Source organism: Sturnus vulgaris, chromosome 20 (genome assembly GCF_052056855.1).
Source record: "Sturnus vulgaris isolate bStuVul1 chromosome 20, bStuVul1.hap1, whole genome shotgun sequence".
NCBI lineage: Eukaryota > Metazoa > Chordata > Aves > Passeriformes > Sturnidae > Sturnus > Sturnus vulgaris.
Window position 1 is genome coordinate 10960443 of NC_142262.1, and position 14472 is coordinate 10974914.

Sequence of the window (14472 nt, forward strand, 5' to 3'; positions counted from 1 at the left end):
GCTTCCCCCTTCCCCTCACTGTTGTTTCTGATTTTTGGGTACCAGTTGTCCTTGATTCTCCAGCTGGGAAAGGATTGTTTTGTCACTGCCCTGTGAAGAGAACTCACTAACACCTAATGTGAAGTTGCAGAGTTACGCACTAAGCAGGAGAGAATCTCAAAAATATAAAAGCTGAAACCTAAGGCATCAGCTCGTGCCAGTGAATCCCTTTGGGTCCTTCCAGCAAACGAGCCGTGCAAGGGGAAATCAGAGCAGAGCAGCTGGGGAAGGGTTCCCTCTGTGCAACAGCTCCTCTTGCTCTGCAGAAACCCACGGGCACAGAGCCACCCCAAACACCGAGTGTTCAGCCACATCTGCAGAAAATCCATGGGAGGGCATGTGGAAAGTTGGCACAACTCTTGGTGGAAGGAAGTGGGAAGAAAGAAAATCATTAGCTAAGGCTGACGGGGATGCGTAGACTCGAGGTCGTCTTATCTGTGGAAGTTCTTCTTCCACCCTTTCTGTTGTTTTAACCACTTCTCTGAGTAATCAGAATTTTTCCATGCCTGCAGACTGGGAATGGAATATTTTTGAGCCATCAGCTCTGGAGACATGTCTCTCTGCCTGGCCTGTCAGTCTCGTGGGCAGGTGGCTGGGCAGGCAGGACCCTGGTGCCAATGAGATCCAAGGAGTGCCATCACTGCGGGGCATCCAGTTCCTGCTATTTGCCCAGCTCTGAACATGTTGTTAGGTGATGTATTCCTCTTGCTAATTTCCTCAATTTATCACTGATTCCAGTAGAGCTTGATGAAGGATGTCAGCTGGAGATTAGTCCCAGATGCCTGGGCTGACCTTAGCTTTATCAGCTGCTTTCAATACTGGAACCATGAAGCACTTGCAAGTTTTCTGGTTCCTCCCATGATTGATAGCCCAATTCTGAAGTGGCTTTCCTCCTCGTTTGTGATCCAAGAGGATAATGCCCTGCAGCTGTCCACAGCATGATGCTCTTGTGGTGAGCACTCTGATGCTCTGCTGGCTCCTTCCCAGCGCCAGCGTTTATTAAAATGGCAGTTGTGTTCTGCAGGCCTCACCTCCCACTGATCCGTGGCTCTGCCTTTCAATATCTGGAGCAGAGTGAAACAAGTCCCTGAGTGCTCAGGTGAGGCTGAGGTGTTTTAGGAGAGGTTTAGCTGTGAATGTGCAGAGTGGATGGACAGACTTGCAGAACCTGTGGCAATCAGCTTTTAGCACTTGGCAGAGGTGTTTGGTCATTTTGAGTGTGGTTTTGGGGAACTTTCCTGGAGTTCTCAGCTCCTGTTGGTGTAAGGGGTGGGCTGGTGAGGAAGATCTTTCCTGCTGGCCTCATGACCTCTTGTGCTGGGTTTGTCATCACATGGGAATGTGCTGCAGGGTGGCATCTGCCCTGGCTCTGCACACTGAGGTCATTCAGAAGGTTGTGTGGACTCCCAGTACTCCAAAAACTGTGTGAATTCTGAGGCTGATGGCAGCCTTCCCATGATGAAGAGCCAGGACTAGAGCAGACCAGGAATTTTTATTACCCTAGATTTTGCATCTGCTCCTGTCTGATGCTGGGGTTCTGCAGAGGGTATTGGGGAACTCACCATGCTTGAGTCACTCTTTTAGACACAGTGTATAGGGTCAGGCTGATCTGGCTGGGGGAAGGTGCTTGTTGGATTTCTAAAGTGCATTTTCATTAAAAAAAAGGAAAAAGGAAAAGAAACACCAAGCCCTATCTTCCTTTAAAGGGTGAGGGTGCTAGGGCACGAGCTCTGTCCTGTGTTGGTCAGCTCAGGAAACCCTCCTGGATGTGGTGGCTGCTGCTCCTTGTGTCTGTGCCACGGGAAAGGAGCACTGCCTGCTCTGAAAATGAGAGAAACTGGAAGGAGAGGAAGCCATCCCTTCAGTCTGAGTCCCTGGAGTCAGCATCCATCCCTGTTTTGTTCCTCAAGCTGCACTCCATGGTTTGGTCTCCAGCTGTGCAGGAGCCCTGCTGGTCATTTTTCCCAATGTTCTTTAATCTGCATTGAAACTAAGGGCTCTCCATCTGCAGTTGTTGAATAATTCTCCATTGTAGGGGCTGTGGCAGCAATGAAGTGTTTCAGTGCTTTGGAGCTTCTTAATGTGAAAAATGTGGGGTGTTCTCTTGGGCTGGGAATGGCCTTGCAGTTAACTCCTGGGGCATGGTCCTGCTTTTTGGGTTGAGTTTTCTTTCATCTGAGTAGCAATGAGTTTATACAGCCTGCTAGACATGCCAGGAATTCCAGTATTCCTTTCTTTGAAGGTGTTGGCCATGGAGCCAACAGATGAGAATTGGTTTTTATCTCATGGCAGGAAGGTGGAGAGCTGGGTGGAGGTGGCTGTGAGCAGAGTGGATGAGGTGCTCTGCCTCACTGGGGTTTTTTTATGTTTTTCTCCATGGACTAAGGCCTGGTTTATTGGTACCCACAAGGATTGTGTTACATTCCTGGGGTGGGCCCACCTTTTATGAAGTGTAGGGGCAGGAATCGCCAAGGAGATCTTAAAAGTGGCAACAGCTGCATGGAGTATAACACGTATTTTTACATTTTTTATTTTTTTATGTTTTTGTTTTGGTATTTTTGTGGGGTTTTTTGTTTTCTTTGTTTTGCAAAATGGACTGGAAACCTCAGCTTAGGGTGTTCAGTAGCCAAGTAGTGTTTTATGGGGTATAACGTAGCTCTTTTGGACTTATTTTTGGTGGTTTTGTTTTGGTGTTGGTTGTTTTGGTTGTAGGTATTTTGGTATTTTTGTGGGCTTTTGTTGGTTTCTTTCTTTGTGAAATGGACTGGAAACCTCAGCTTGAGGAGTTTAGCAGCCAAAACAGTGTTTTATGGGGATTTGCTAAACCACCTTAGGAAATTGTGGCAACTGATGTGTATTTGTAATGAAAGCTGTTGATATCTATGGAAAAGGGTTGCAATGGTGTAAAAACTTGGGAAAAATGAGCGTTGCTAAAAGAAAGCAGGGGTGAGCACTACCAGCAATTTCTGAAGGCAATGTTTTAAACAATCCTGCTTAGACTTTGGATAAAGGGAAAACAAACAAATGTGGAGTCTGAAACAGCTTCTGTCCTTTCATTTTCTGCTGGAAGTTTGCAGAGCACCAACACATTGTAGCAGAAGTGTTTTGTTTGGCAGGGATTTGTTATAGCCATGTAAGTGGCCTTCCAGCCTCCCAGTGCTCCAGGCTTTCCTGGACATGCAGATTTTATGGGTATTTTATCTATTAGCAGGACTTCCTTGCTTTTTCCCAGAGTCATGACTGTAGGAAAATAACTTGGTGACGTTGTCCCCATAACGTGAAGATTTTGCTGGAAGTTTGGGTAGTCTGGCCCCAAAATCTCTGTGTTGCTGGGGCACTTGGATTTGGGATTTGAATAAAAATATAGATATTAATTACAGGTGCAAAGAGCCCAGTGAGTGCCCTGGGTGTGTGGCACTGGGGACTTCAGCCAGTGCTGTAAACTGGGGGCAACTTTTTATAATTCCTACAAGAATATTTTTGTTCTGAAGCTCTGTTTGGTCTCAGGTGACTGTGCTGCTGTGCCTTACACACGGTGAGTAAAAGGAAGGGTCACTTGTTGGGAGCAAAGGGGGAGAACAAATGGATTTACACTGAAATACTTCCAGGGAAGGAGACTTTTATCTCCTGACAGATAACTGGGAGAGGAAACTCAGAATGCCATATCATGTGAATATAGTTCTTGCCTGCCTTATATCACTGCGAGTTCTCAACACATCTGGGCTGAGAGCAGTTCCAGTAACATTCAAAAGTACTATTTTGGTTGGCACACTGGGGCTGTGGTAGATGCCAATTAGTAATGGCTCTTGGAAACAGCCAGCGTTAAAACTGTCCCTGAACCATTCCCCAGAGAAATTATTCAATTAAGTACAGCTAAAATTAATGTCCATGGGTTTTGTTCGAATCAAACAAAATAAGCAGCTGGAGAAGGGAAAACTTCTCAGTGTGTGCTTTTAAAATAACAACTCTTAACTAATAACTGTGTGAGCTGGAATTGATAGCAGTGTTTGTTTTCCCAGTGCTGCTCTGTAGCTGTGGATGAGCCACTGAGGGCTCCCACAGCTGATACCCTTGGATGGTTCTGTGCCTCCTCCACGCAATCTCCAGTCACCATCTGCTTCTCCTGGACCTGCTTTTGAGAGGATGAATTGTTGCCTGCGGGTATCAAAGTTTGCCCCAGATACAGTCAGGTATTTTGGGATGGATGAAGGCAGTGTGGAAGGTGGAAGCAGAGAGCCTGGACGTGTCCTTGGAGCAGGTGGCAAGGTTATCTGTGGCAGAACAAACAGGTTCCTCTTGTTTTGGTCCAAAACTCTTGTGTTAGCCCTAAGGGTGGTGAGGCTTTGGTTGGGGGAAGGCATGGGCTGGTCCTGGGCATTCTGAGCTGGGTGCTGGGGCTGCTCCTCAGTGCCCACAGGCAGGCACAGGGCTCTGGAGCAGCTCCTCTCCAGGCTGTGCCTCTGTCTCTGCTGTCAAAGGCAGGAGCAGTCCTGGAGGTGAAGGAGTTGCTGTTCGTCAGGCAGAAGGAGCTCCTGCAGGACCTTCTCCAGGAAAGGGTGGAGTGCCTCGGGATGGGACCTGGGCATGGAGTAGGGTTGGAGCTGTGCCCAGCTCCTGCCCTGAAGCCCCCCCAGTCCTCAGTGCTCCTCTGCCAGCAGCACAGGGACAGGGAAGGGTGGGAAATGTTCTTGTGCCACCTGGAGCCCCCAGAGATGCCCTCTGGTCTCCCTGCAGCTCTGGCACTGCTGTGTTCACCTTTGGAACAGATATATTCGTGTAGGAATTACAAAAAGTTGCCTCCAGGTCACATCCTGACATGCTCCCAGCAGGAGCCCAAGCAGAACTTCTGAACCCTCATGTCCCCAGGGACCATCAAGATTCCTGTTAATTAAAAGAGCTAAAGAGTGAGACAGCTGGAACACGGAGGAACAAGTTGGTTTGACCCTTTGGAGAAGTCTGTGTTTTTGGGGTTTTTAATGCTTACAGGAAGTTCTGCCAAAGAAGAGATTAAATGTCCTCAGTTAAATTTGGGATGGTGGAGGGAGGAATCTCCGTGTTTGCTCGAAGTGCAGACCTGATCAGAGCAGGGAGTGTTGGTGTCCCAGTCCTGTGGAGCAGTGAGCACCACGGGGATTGAGGGGAGCTGAAGGAGGAGAAGCCCAGGAGTGCAGTCCTGTGTTGCCTTTGGCACAGGGAGCTGCACAGCTCGAGGGGCTGCAAAAACCTGCCATGGCTGCAGCCAGGGAGAGAAATTCAGATTCCTGGCTTTTTTTTTTTTTTTTTTTTTTTGACTGCGTTTTTTCCTCTTTTCACTCTCCTTGACATTACAGCTGGCACATCCTGCTGAGGTTCTTCAGGTTTCTGATGAACTTCCATTAGTTGCAATCTTCATTTCATAGCCCTGGCACTTGGAACAATACTTTGCTTTCTTATTAACATGTAATTACAGGGTTTGGACAACAGAGGTTGGCATTCCCTATATGATTCATTTCTTTGGTATCCAGCTCTTCTCCTGAGGCACCAGAGACCTGAAGGAGGGAAGGAAAGCCTGCTTGGCTTCTCCACTGAATTCCAGCCTTGCTGTAATTGGTTTTGTGTCGGGATTTTAGTTCTCTGTGTGTTTTCTTAAGTCTGACTGGAGTCTTCCATGACTCAGTGGGGTCGGCCATGGAGGTGCATTACTCATCGATAAATGCCATTGGGTGATCCATAAATTTCAATCCACGGAAAATCCAAACAGTTCTAAGGAAACCTTTGGTCAGCAGCATCACTTTGCTAAACTGATCAAACCCCAGATTTGTTTCCCTCTTCCAGTGCTGAATTTCATGTGGGCACTTCTGCTTTGCTTTTGGGTTTCTCACTCCACAGACAGAATGGGTGCAGGTCAAAGATGGAGTTGCCAAAACCAAATGTGGCTTTTTATGCATTTTAAAGAAAATGAACAAAAAATCAAATAGTGTTAAGTAATGTTTGCAGAACTCTAAAACCTGTTCCACGTCATGGGAAGAGATGGTCATCTATGAGTTAAGAAGAGGGATTTAAAAAAAAAAACCAAACAACTCCTGTGCCCTTAGAAAGGTGGTGAAGTTGTGTGTGACATGGGAGAGACAGGGAGACACAAGATGGAGAGGAACCAGGTCATTTTCCTACTCTTAAGTGAGGAAAGATTAGGGAAACCTGCCATGGTTTCCTGCAAAATGAAACATCCAGTTCCTCATGCTCTCTAGCTCTGCCTGGCTTTCACTCCCATAGGGAACTGCTCATTTCCCCAGAATCAGGAGTTTAATCTCTCATGAAGGAGCTCCTTAACAGGAGAAACATCACAGAGGGCCCGTGGCACTGAGAGGGAGAGGATCAGCTCTGTGTCCCCATGCTGTGCCTTGTCCTCTCCAAAGTGACACTTCTTTGGCTGGAAGGTGCACCTTGGTCCCTGTCCTGTAACTCTGTGTCCTGGCTGCTGTTAGGGCCCTGAAGAGGATGGTGCAATATTAATTTGTGGTGGGATCTCATGCCCTCACAGTCCATTTGCTCCTCTGTCCCCTGGAGCACAGCTGGAAAGGGAGGAAGGACAGAGTGGCTGAAAGAGCTGCAGCAGGGGCTCCTGCTCTCTGGAAAAGTTTGGGCTCCTCGTTTTGTTGACAAAGCAGAATTTCATTTAGTTATTCACTTCAGGGAGGAGTTCCAGCACACAGGGCACCCTCGAGGAGGTGAAAGGCTGGCAGTGCCAGCCCGTGGAGCTGGGATGGCCTGGGTTTGCCATCTGCCAAAGGCTTTCCAGGGGAAACTGTTCCTTTGGAAAACTTCTGGCCAGATGTAGAAAGACATGATGGCTGAGCTGACAGAGAAGATAGGCTGCCAGAGGGATGGAAGGGTTGTTGGGAATGTCAGCAGAGATGTTGGGAATCTGGGGAAGGCCAGGAAGTGCTGCTGGAGGAGCTGTGTGTGTGTGTGTGTGATGCTGGAGGAGCTGTGTGTGATGCTGGAGGAGCTGTGTGTGTGTGTGTGTGTGTGTGATGCTGGAGGAGCTGTGTGTGTGTGTGTGTGATGCTGGAGGAGCTGTGTGTGTGTGTGTGTGTGTGATGCTGGAGGAGCTGTGTGTGTGTGTGTGTGTGTGTGTGTGATGCTGGAGGAGCTGTGTGTGTGTGTGTGTGATGCTGGAGGAGCTGTGTGTGTTTGTGTGTGTGTGATGCTGGAGGAGCTGTGTGTGTGTTTGTGTGTGTGTGATGCTGGAGGAGCTGTGTGTGTTTGTGTGTGTGTGATGCTGGAGGAGCTGTGTGTGTGTGTGTGTGTGTGATGCTGGAGGAGCTGTGTGTGTGTGTGTGATGCTGGAGGAGCTCTGTGTGTGTGTGTGTGTGTGTGATGCTGGAGGAGCTGTGTGTGTGTGTGTGATGCTGGAGGAGCTCTGTGTGTGTGTGTGTGTGTGTGATGCTGGAGGAGCTGTGTGTGTGTGTGTGTGTGTGATGCTGGAGGAGCTGTGTGTGTGTGTGTGTGTGTGTGATGCTGGAGGAGCTCTGTGTGTGTGTGTGTGTGTGTGATGCTGGAGGAGCTCTGTGTGTGTGTGTGATGCTGGAGGAGCTCTGTGTGTGTGTGTGTGTGTGTGATGCTGGAGGAGCTGTGTGTGTGTGTGTGTGTGTGATGCTGGAGGAGCTGTGTGTGTGTGTGTGTGATGCTGGAGGAGCTGTGTGTGTGTGTGTGATGCTGGAGGAGCTGTGTGTGTGTGTGTGATGCTGGAGGAGCTGTGTGTGTGTGTGTGATGCTGGAGGAGCTGTGTGTGTGTGTGTGTGTGATGCTGGAGGAGCTGTGTGTGTGTGTGTGATGCTGGAGGAGCTGTGTGTGTGTGTGTGTGTGTGTGATGCTGGAGGAGCTGTGTGTGTGTGTGTGTGTGATGCTGGAGGAGCTGTGTGTGTGTGTGTGTGTGTGTGTGTGATGCTGGAGGAGCTGTGTGTGTGTGTGTGATGCTGGAGGAGCTGTGTGTGTGTGATGCTGGAGGAGCTGTGTGTGTGTGTGTGTGATGCTGGAGGAGCTCTGTGTGTGTTTGTGTGTGTTTGTGTGTGTGTGATGCTGGAGGAGCTGTGTGTGTGTGTGTGTGTGTGTGTGATGCTGGAGGAGCTGTGTGTGTGTGTGTGATGCTGGAGGAGCTGTGTGTGTGTGTGTGTGTGTGTGTGATGCTGGAGGAGCTGTGTGTGTGTGTGTGTGATGCTGGAGGAGCTCTGTGTGTGATGCTGGAGGAGCTGTGTGTGTGTGTGTGTGTGATGCTGGAGGAGCTGTGTGTGTGTGTGTGATGCTGGAGGAGCTGTGTGTGTGTGTGTGTGTGTGATGCTGGAGGAGCTGTGTGTGTGTGTGTGTGTGTGTGATGCTGGAGGAGCTGTGTGTGTGTGTGTGTGATGCTGGAGGAGCTGTGTGTGTGTGTGTGTGTGATGCTGGAGGAGCTGTGTGTGTGTGTGTGATGCTGGAGGAGCTGTGTGTGTGTGTGTGTGTGTGATGCTGGAGGAGCTGTGTGTGTGTGTGTGTGTGTGTGATGCTGGAGGAGCTGTGTGTGTGTGTGTGATGCTGGAGGAGCTGTGTCTGTTCTTCTCGGGGCTCTTAGGCAAACCCAGTGCCTGAGCTGGTGGCCTTTGGAGGGGCAGCAGAGAAGAAAAGCAGAAGGACTCATTTGGGAGCTCAGGCTGCTCCAGACAGCTCAGCCAGGGTTTGCATTGCCTTCCTGCAGGGATGAGCTCCAGCTCCAGCCTGGGGGGCTCCTGGCCCGTGGGAAGCACTGAAATTATCCAGTATTGCTGGAGAGAAGCACAATCAGCTTTCCACAGGAGGTATCAGGATTTCAGTACTAAAACAGAACATTTCTAATTTTCATGGCAGTGGCAAAGTCTCTGAAGGAAAAAGGAAATGAAGGATGAACTTTTTTCCTGAGAAATTCCTAGGATCCCATACAATTTCTTCAGCTCACTTTTTTATCATCTGTCTTCCCTTGGTCTCTTTTGCATGAATCTTTACTTTTTTTAGCTCTCAGCAGATGTGGTTTCAGAGATGTTTATTAAGTCCACCCTTACCACTGCTGCCAGATTGTTCTTTTTCACATTTAATGCAAATTATTAAGTAAAACCAAAATTTATTTGGTTTTGGAAAAATAAAAAAGAATAGGAGGATCTTTTCCTTACTTTGCTCAGGCTTTTTCCAGTAAACTGCTCTCCCCTTCCTGGGAGGCAGGGTTATGTTGGAATGGGAGAGAGCTGCACTTCAGCCTCTCCCACCTTTCCTCAGGGATACTTCTTCTGACCTGGACCCTCGCTCAGCCTGCTCTGCATTGTCCAAAACACATTGCCTGGGATCAAAAACTGCTGCTGTGCAATTTCAAACCAAAAAAAAGTCAAGTATTTCAGAATATATCACCCTGCATTTTTCCTGTCATGGGCTGGCTTTGCTGCTCCTTCCTTGTGTGTTTTCTCTGTAAGTCCCATGTGTGGAACTGATGGCAGCTTCCTGAGGGGCTGTCCCTGCCTCTCCATGGCTGCAGGAGCCAGGGCAGCCCTGCAGCCACACTTGTGTCCCCAGAAAAGGCCTGCCATGACTTTTGTCCTGGTTTCAGGTATGTCTGTGTTGACCTCAGATCCCACCATTTTTTTGCTGTCTGACAGAGACCTGAAGAAATCCTGCCCTTGTTGAGGGCTCCATCCCGGATTTCATAGTTTGGATCAGCAGGAAAAGCACCCAAATTTCCCCAGATTTGTAGGGACAGGTGGTGCTTCCCTGCCACGGCCTGGCAGGAGGGAGGTGAGGAGACCTGGGAGTGCCTTCCTGCAGGGACTGGACACTTCCATGGGAATGTTGAGCTGCCTCAGCTCCTAGCCAGCTCCAGGACATCCTGCCTGGCTGGTGGCTGGCACTGCAGCACAGGGACACGTGTGCAGGGATGGGGACAGCTGTGGCAGTCCCTGCTGATGGAGCAGCTCCTGGCCAAGCTCACCTCCAGCACTGACCTTCAAACTTCTCCCACTTCAGCTTTGCTTAAGTGACTCTGACTTCAGTGCTGGGGTTGGGTACTGGGTTTTTATCTTCTGCTTCAAGACCCTGCTTCCCTGAAAGGAGACCTTGGCTAAATTTGTGTTCCTGGCTGAGTTGTGGTTTGCAGTGCTGAGTTACAGGAGTGTCCTTTGGAAGGTCACCAGCAGCCAGCCTGCCTTCCCCGTCTGCTCCCTCCTGCCGGGGGGACCTGGCTCCTTCCCTCTTTTCAGGTCTTTCTCCATCTTTTTTTAGCCTGTTCCTTGCATAGCCAGCTAAATGGGAGGTGATAGAACATGGAATTGGCAGCTTCAAGGACAGAGGGGGTTGCAGGTGGGTCAGGAAAGGTGGGAACCTGTGGAGTGTCATTGCTCTGAGGATTTCCTTAGCCATGGATTCCTTGGTGCTCACCTTCAAAATCCAGTACGAATTTTCAACTCTGCCTTATCCAACACTGATTTCCTTTGCTTTGGTGTGGGGGAGATATTTCATTTACAGGAGGGTTGAGCACTGCCCTGTGCTTGGGTGTAACCTGAACAGGGAGTTTGTGGGTGCAGAGGATGGAGGGATGAATGTTTCTCTTCTGGGTGTTTTTGGTTACAAGGGTACTCTGGCCTGGAGAACTTGCTGGCCTGGACTTCTGGGAGTGGGGTCAGAACCTTTTTGTGCTTCCTCCCCATTCCAGGTGCTCACACCTCCAGGTCCTACCATGAGCACCCCAGAATTCTCCAGACATCAAAGGGCTGGGTGCTTGTTGAGCTTTGGGCTGTGTGTTGGGTGAAGTGCCCTGCTCCTCTGGACCCTGACTGTGCCACAAAACATGTTTATATATATATATATATATGATAGATATATATATATATATGGAGAGATATGTATGTATATGAGATATATGTATATATATATATATATATATATGGAGAAATGCTTCTTCCAGGATGTCCAGGCCAGCCCTTTGGTTCAGAAATGAGTCCTGGCAGGGGGATGGGAAAGGAGAGGTTCTACACAGAATCCCAATTGCAGTGCCTTGGGCTTTGAAATGATGACAGAAAATTTTCCTGCTCACATTTGTTCTCATTTAGCTACAGCTTGTTCACCAGGATGTTTTTCAAGGAGGGTCTGGTCAGTGCTGGCAGGGGAAAGTCTCCAATTTCCCAAGCATGCTTATCACTTTGTCCTTGACAACGATGGGAACTTGCAGCAGTTTTTTTTCGTGGAGAGGCAAACATGAGCAGTCCTGCCCTTGCAGGCAGCATTGTCCTGCTCTTCCTGTGTGCTGAATCATGCAGGACAGATAAAGTTTCCCCAAAATATTGTTGGCTTTGCAGATGTCAGACCTGGGAAAGTTGGGTGGGAGGGGGAGGAGAGTGAATATCTGCACTGCAAACTGAACAGACCTTCTAACTCACACAAAATGCCTCACATCTCTTGGGAAAATGTGTTTTGGTGTAGGATGGACAATACTGAATGTATTAGTATTGATGAACAATAATTTTAAGTATTGCAAATAACTTTGGAAATCTGGAGGGTTTATGCCTGGAATAGTGTTGGTGGGGTGGATGGGTCAGATCCAGAGGGTAAAACACAGGGAAGTGGTTGATGTTTGCCCTCTGCCCTCCCTTCGTGGGGATTCAGGGATGCTTTGGGCTGCAGGACAGGAATCAGGAGCTCATATTTTAGGAAAGCTGTATATTTTCAAAGTACAGGACTTTTTAGACGCTGGTATCACTTTACATAGGGATTCACTGGGGATGACAGAGTGTTTGCAGCAGACAGAAACGTGCCCTGCAAGGATGGTGCTTAAATATCTCAGCTCTCCGGGAGAGCAAAACCTCCGTGCTCCATGTGTCTTGGACATTTCCTTTGTGCCTGCAGAACTTTGATAATTGTATGTGGTTTTTGTTATCTCTATGTACCATCAGACTGGTTTTATCTGTATTTGATACAGTGCTTGTTCCTTGATAAGGCTGAGAACGTAAACACTCTCCATAATGAACATCTGGGACCTGAGAGAGCAGCTGGAGCTGTGTCAGGGGAGGGTTAGGTTGGATTTCAGGAAAAGGTTCTTCCCCCAGAGGGTGTTGGGCACTGCCCAGGCTCCCCAGGCAGCCTGCCAGAGCCCCAGGAGCATTTGGACAGCGCTGCCAGGGATGGGCAGGCTGGGATGCTGGGGGGTCTGTGCAGGGACAGGGATTGGACTGAGTGATCCTGGTTAGCTCAGGATCTGTGATCTGCTCTGGGAAGGAGAATGGTGCAGAAAACCATTCCCATTCAATTGCTGGTGTCACAGGGATGACAGGGGAGCTGCAAGAACTCGTGTCACACACGGGCTCTACTCTTGTAAGGACAAGGGCTCCTTGTGTCACAGGGGAGTTGGGGAAATACAAGGAATGCCCTCTTCACTGTCATCCCCTTTTTCCTTGTAGAGACATTTGGGAAATCTTTTGTTTGAAGGAATACAGTCAAAACAATAAAGGCTTAATAATAAGGGCCCTGTCCTGTTGATGGGAGTTGTGTTCTTTAAATGTTCTTTAATCCTCTACCATCATCCATACAGGGTTATAATCCATAAATTTGGCCAGGATATCACTTTGTCTTGCTAACTGGATGCTGTGTGCTCTGACTTCTGCTTTTGTTGCTTAAGGGCCATTGCACCCAGGGCAGGATTTACTCAGGGCAGAGCTGCAGTGCCAGGACTTGCTGGGGTACAGAGGAGCCCAGGGCATGGCCACTGTCCCCAAGCCTGGCTCAAAGGTAGGCAGGACTTGCAGAGACAGGGATCAATAGTGGGGAGAGTGCTGGAGGTGGAAGCACAGCGAGAGGCTGTGCAGCAGCACTCAGGGCTTGGCTGCTGTCCTCTCCTGATCCATCATGCACAAAGGAAGCCTTTCCTACCTGCAGGGCTGAGGGCAGACATGGTGTGCCCAGACACCAGAAGCACTGGCTGTGTGTTCCAGGGAAATCAGAGCGTAACAGGCAGTGAGAGGGAAATTTAGTGGCTTTGAATATTCAGCCATGCCATCAACCACTCTCAGTGTAAGCCTTGTACCAGCTCTGCTTTCCATGACAGAATTAAAGCCATCAGTTACAGGACGTTGAGGGTGGGTTGGCTTCAATATTTTATTTCTCCTTTCTTAAAACTCGATGTAGGGGAAACTTTGCCCACTTTGCTTCTCCTAGAGGACCTTCTGGGCTGCAGGGAGAGCTGCCAGACCCACAGCTCCAGGAGGGAGCCAAGGCAGGACTTTATGGCCGCTGTGCTCACATGGTCAGGACTGCACTGAGTGCTCTCTGAAGCCTTTATGAAGATGGTGGATGTGCTTTAGGGATGATGTCGTGACCAAGTATTGAGATGCTGTTCCAGGGCCTGAAATTCCAGTTTTCCTATAGCATAGGCACTAATTCCCTCACTTTGGCCTGGTGAGGGAATTCACCTCAGCTTTGTTGCTGCCATCATCCTGTACTCCCTGACCTCCTAGACTGATGCTGCTGTTTCAGGCTGTACTTTTTCCTCCACTTCAGGCTGTACTTTCTCCTCCACTCTTGCAGTGGAGCACTGCTCTGAATCTGCAGTCTCTGGTGTGGCATCTCCCAGGATTTGGACCTTTCATGATGTGAGCACTGCTGTCTTCCACTGGAGGATGCAGCAGGTTCCTATTTCAGCAGGAGGGTGGTTGAGCAGGGGTGCTGGGGGCTCAGATTTAATGCTGCTGTTCCTCTTTCCCCAGAGATCATCGACGACCTCACGAACCTGGTGGAGAACACGGACGACCGGCTGCGCAGCCAGACACGGCACGTGAAGATGGTGGACAAGAAATCAACGTCCTGTGGTAGGAAATGGCTCCAGCACAAATCATTCCATACCAGGGCAGTTCTTAGCTGATGAGGTGCACTTATTAACCGTTGTTAATTGCTGTGCAATGCGCTCCCCCCAAGGACAGCTTCTTTCAAAGGCACAAACAGCACTCCAAGCATCTCCAGCAGGTTTCACTGGCTGTGCTGAAGTGCTGGTGCAGTTATTTCCTTGAGCCATTTGACTCCAGCGTTGCACAATATCCTGATTGTATGAAATGGTTTGAAATTAGAGCAGTGCATGTTAATTAGCTTTACACAAACTTGCTACCAGCTCTCACAAAGCTGGCACAGTGGGGAGTGAGGCCACAGGAGTGTTCCTGGGGGTGTTCTGCAGGAATGAGCTCTTAACCCAGCAGTACTCAGAGCCTGTCAGGCATGAAATCCTCCCTGGTGACTCCTGAAGTGATGTGCAAGCTGCTAAACTGGCCTCCCTCCTCAGAGAGCCAAGGAGAGGTGATAATCACAGGCAGGTTTGGATGAAGAGCTGAGGGCTGGTAGCACTGACCAGGAGAGGATGCTGTGGATGATGGCAGAAAATGTCACCATGTGGGGACAGTGACTGACTGAGGGATGGAGTCC

At 49.2% G+C, this 14472-nt stretch overlaps 1 protein-coding gene across 1 annotated transcript in view; it reads left to right on the forward strand.

Moving 5' to 3' along the window:
* Positions 1 to 14472, forward strand: part of STX8 (syntaxin 8) — a 97838-nt gene that overhangs the window by 50432 nt on the left and 32934 nt on the right. Inside the window, exon 7 of the mRNA XM_088176510.1 lies at positions 13767 to 13868. Coding sequence (XP_088032636.1) covers positions 13767 to 13868 — 102 coding nt within the window. The remainder of the gene's footprint in view (positions 1 to 13766; positions 13869 to 14472) is intronic.